Source organism: Piliocolobus tephrosceles, chromosome 15 (genome assembly GCF_002776525.5).
Source record: "Piliocolobus tephrosceles isolate RC106 chromosome 15, ASM277652v3, whole genome shotgun sequence".
Classification (NCBI taxonomy): Eukaryota; Metazoa; Chordata; class Mammalia; order Primates; family Cercopithecidae; genus Piliocolobus; species Piliocolobus tephrosceles.
In genome coordinates, this window is record NC_045448.1 from 35,892,133 (window position 1) to 35,896,774 (window position 4,642).

At 37.6% G+C, this 4,642-nt stretch overlaps 1 protein-coding gene across 1 annotated transcript; it reads right to left on the reverse strand.

Moving 5' to 3' along the window:
• Positions 1-2,440: 2,440 nt before the first annotated feature.
• On the reverse strand, positions 2,441-3,493 carry LOC111545400 (GTP-binding nuclear protein Ran-like). The gene has a single exon (XM_023216362.3). It carries the CDS (start codon positions 3,447-3,449, stop codon positions 2,802-2,804), a length of 648 nt encoding a protein of 215 aa, XP_023072130.1. The 5' UTR covers positions 3,450-3,493; the 3' UTR covers positions 2,441-2,801.
• Between the last annotated feature and the right edge of the window lie 1,149 nt (positions 3,494-4,642).

Sequence of the window (4,642 nt, forward strand, 5' to 3'; positions counted from 1 at the left end):
GCGGAGTGACTTTGAAATAAGTGTTCGGTTCTGGTCATCTTTGTTTTTAAAATTTTCTTTTGAGATAATTTCAGACTCATAGTAGAGTTGAAAAAAATAGCACAGAGGGTTCCTGTATACCATTTGCCCAATTTCCCCTATGTTAACATCTTATATACCCATAGATGATTAATCACATCTATGAAGGTAACCTTGATACAATTGCAACCAAAGTATAGAATTCATTCTGATTTCACCTGTTTTTCCATCAATGTAATTTTTCTGTTCTAGAATCTAATCGAGACTCCTATGTCGCACACAGTTGCCAAGTCCCCTCAGTTTCCTCCCATCTGTGAGAGCTCCTCAGTCTTTGTCTTTCATGACGTTGATACTTTTATAGGATATGGTTACATATTTTGTAGAATTTCCCTTTATTTGGATTAATCTAATGTTTTCTTATAATAAGTCAACATTATAAAAAAGAATTCCACAGGGCAGTGTAACCTTTTCAGGACATTATGTCAGGGGGTAAATGATGTTGATATGTATTTTTATTGATGTTAACATTGATCACCTAGCTTAGGGCAGTGTCTTTCAGAATTCTCCATTGTACAGTTACTATGTTTTGCTTTGAAATTTATAAACATTTGAGGGGAGATACTTTGAGGATATCCAGATGTCTTCCGCTTAAACGTTTACCCAATAATTTTGACATCCATTAGTGGAACTTAACTGTGGCAATTATTACTTGGGTGTTTTAATAGTTATTTTCTATTTTCTTCATTCCTTTCCATTTATGAATTGTAATTCTTCGGTAACAAAAAGTTGTTACTTCTCCCCCGTTTCTTTAATGTGTTATTTACTTGTATTGATATTGATTCATGAATATTTATTTATTTGGGTTATACTACAACACTACAATACTATTATTTTGTTTAGATTGAGCAAAATTTCTATTGTTTTTATGAAGTCTAATTTAACTTTTTAAAAATGTAATTATTATTCTCTGTGTGGACTCTAAGAAATCTTTACTTAGTCCCAAGGATGGTTGGGAAAATATTCTCGTATGCTTTGTTTTTTGTTTTTTGTTTTTGAGACTCTACAGGGTCTCCCTCTGTTGCCCAGGCTGAAGTGTAGTGGCACTGTCTCAGCTCATTGCAATCTCTGCCTCCAGGGTTCAAGCCATTCTCATGCCTCAGCCTCCCGAAGTAGCTGGGATTAGAGGCATGTGTCACTATGCCTGACTAATTTTTGTAAGTTTAGTAGAGACGGGGCTTCACCATTTTGGCCAGGCTAGTCTCTAACTCCCGACCTCAAGTGATCCACCCGCCTCAGCCTCCCAAAATGCTGGGATTACAGGTATGAGCCATTGCCTATGTTTCCTTTTAGAGCCATTATAGTTGTTGTTGTTTTTTTTTAAATATTGTATTTTTTAACAGCAGTTTTAAATTCACAGAAAAATTGAGAGGAAAATACAGAGATATCCTGTATGCTCCCTGCCTCCACATAGGAATAGCCTCTCCCACTAATGTCTTTCACTAGTTTCATTACAATTGATAGACCTATATTGACACATCCTTATCACCCAAAGTCCATGGTTTACATTAGGCTTCACTCTTGGAATTGTACATTTTATGGGTTTGGGCAAATATATAATGATATGTATCTACCATTATAGTACCAGAGTAGTTTCAACATCCTCTGTGCTCCAACTATTCATCTTTCTTCTCTACTTGTGGCAACCACTGATCTTTGTACTCTCTCCATAGTTTTGCAGAATGTCATATTGTTGAAGACATACAGATGTAGCTTTTTCAGATTGACTTCTTTCACTTAGGTAATGGGTATTTAAGTTTCCCCATGTCTTTTTTTTTTATTATTATTATATAGTGCATTTCTTCATAGCACTGAATAAATTCCATTATCTGTATATACCACAGTTCATCTACCCATTCACCAACTGAAGAGCATTTTGGTTTATTCTAAGTTTTGGCAATTATGAATATAGCTGCTGTTAACACCCATATGCAGGATTTTGTGTCAACATAAATTTTCAACTCTTTTTAGTAAATATCAAGGAATGTAATTCCTGGGATTGTATGGTAGAAATATATTTAGTTTTATAAGAAACCATCAAATGGTCTTCCAAAGTGGCTATACCATTTTGCATTCCCACTAGCAATGCAAAAGAGTTCCTGTTGCCCCACATCCTCACCAGCATTGCTGTTGGCAGTGTTCTAGATATTGGCCATTCTAATGGGCGTTTAGTGGTGTCTCATCGCAGTTTTAATTTGTATTTTCCTGATGTGTTTCCCACACATCACGGTTTTAATGTGTATTTCTCATAGGTTGTGGAGTGTCTTTTCATATGAGTATTGCCATCCATATATCTTCTTTAGGGAAGGGTCTGTTAAGGTATTTGGCCCAATTTTTAATCAGGTTGCTTGAGTTTTTTTTTTTTTTTTTTGATATTTGAAATACAACTTTATTCTGATTCTAAACGAAAAGGAATGGTGGGAATGACAGTAACAAACAAGATTTCACCACTGAATATTGTGATGTGACTGTAGCAGTCTTATATTTGAAACTCAAGGAATCAACTGCGTTCCAAAACAGCTAAATATGCAGGTCCAAACAATGAAGGTGTGTTTTAAACTGCCACATTCACTCCGAAGCCCACTCATCTCCTTCAGCATCCCACAGATGAAGCACATGTTCTGCTTAGCTAGATAATAATGAGGTGGCACACACGCTGCACCGCTGACATCACAGGACAGCTGCCTATAAAACTAGACTTCTGACGCTGGGCTCCAGCTCCATTCTCACAGGTCATCATCCTCATCCGGGAGAGCAGTTGTCTGAGCAACCTCTAAGTCGTGCTCATACTGTGCTGCCAAAGCTGGGTCCATGACAACTTCCGGTGGGGCAAGAGCAGGCATGGCAACAAATTCCAAGTTAGGGTCTCCAATGAGCTTCCTAGCAAGCCAGAGGAAGGGCTTTACAAAGTTGTAGTTACTTTTGGCAAAAATGTCGTAGTACTGAAGATTCTTCTTTCGGTGGAAGACAATGGATTTCGCCTTCACTTTCCTGTCCTTAATATCCACTTTGTTGCCACACAACACAATGGGGATATTTTCACACACTCGTACCAGATCTCTATGCCAGTTAGGCACATTCTTGCAAGTAACTCTCGATGTTACGTCAAACATTATGATGGCACACTGGGCTTGGATATAATAGCCATCACTCAGTCCGCCGAATTTCTCCTGGCCGCCTGTGTCCCATACATTGAATTTAATATGTCCTCTGTTGGTGTGGAACACTAGGGGATGAACCTCAACACCCAAGGTGGCTACATACTTCTCAAATTCACCAATCAAATGACGTTTCACGAAGGTCGTTTTTCCAGTACCACCATCACCAACCAATACAAGTTTGAACTGGACCTGGGGCTCTCCCTGCGCAGCCATCGTGGCGTTCCTTCCAGAAGCTGTCTCCGCACCCGTCCGACTCGAGTTTGTTGTTGTTGTTGTTGAATTTTAAGAGTTCTTTGTATATTTTGGATAACAGACCTTTAACATATGTCATTTGCAAATATTTTCTCCAAGTCTACGGCTTGTCTTTTTATTCTTCATAATTCATAGATTGTGACTCCAAAATCATATCTAAAAAGTCATCACTAAATCCAAGGTCATGTAGCATTTTTCTTATGTTAATATCTCGGAGTTTGTGTTTTACATTTAGGTTTGTGATTCATTTTTAGTTAATTTTTGTGAATTTCACATGGACATCTGAAGCATTAGAGTTTTAACTTGAATGTTTCAGTGTATGATGCAATCCAAATTGATTAAGAATTTTTTATTTCTAATTATTATGGATATATACTGGTTGTACATATTTATAGAGTACATATGATATTTTGATACAAGGATACAATGTGTAATAATCAAATCAGGGTAACTGGTATTTCCATTACCTCAAGGATTTATCAGATAATTTATTTGTGTTAGGAACATTCCAAATCCACTCTTTTAGTTATTTTGAAATACACAATAAATTATTGTTAGCTGTAGTTGCCTTCTTGTGCTACATAACACTAGATCTTATTTTTTCTATTTGTGCTTTTGTATCCATTAACTAGTTTTTCTTTTTTCTTTCTTTCTTTTTTTTTTTTTTGTGAAGACAGAGTCTCACTCTGTCACCCAGGCTGGAGTGCAGTGGCACAATCTCAGGTCACTGCAACCTCCACCTCTCAGGTTCACAGTCTCCCAAGTAGCTGGGATTACAGGTGCACAATGCCATGCCTGTAGTTTAGCATAGATTTTTTGTAGTTTAGTACAGATGGGGTTTCACCTTGTTGCCCAGGCTGGTCTCAAACTCCTGAGCTTAGGCAATTGGCCCACCTGGGTCTCCCAAAGTCCTGGGATTACAGGCATGAGCCACTGAGCCCAGCCAACCTTTTTTTCTTAACCTCCTATCCCAGTACCCTTCCTAGCCTCTGGTAACCATCATTTTACTCTCTATCTCCATAGCTGAATTTTTTTCAGCTCCCACACATTAAGGGGAACATGCAATATTTGTCTTTCTATGACTGGCTTGATTTCTGTATATTGTATGAACTTGAGGTATATTTTATTGTTGTTTGGTTTTTGTCCTCTATCCA

Coding starts and splice junctions, on each gene's coding strand:
- LOC111545400 (XM_023216362.3), bottom strand. CDS start 3,449: ATGGCTGCGCAGGGAGAGCCCCAGGTCCAGTTCAAACTTGTATTGGTT.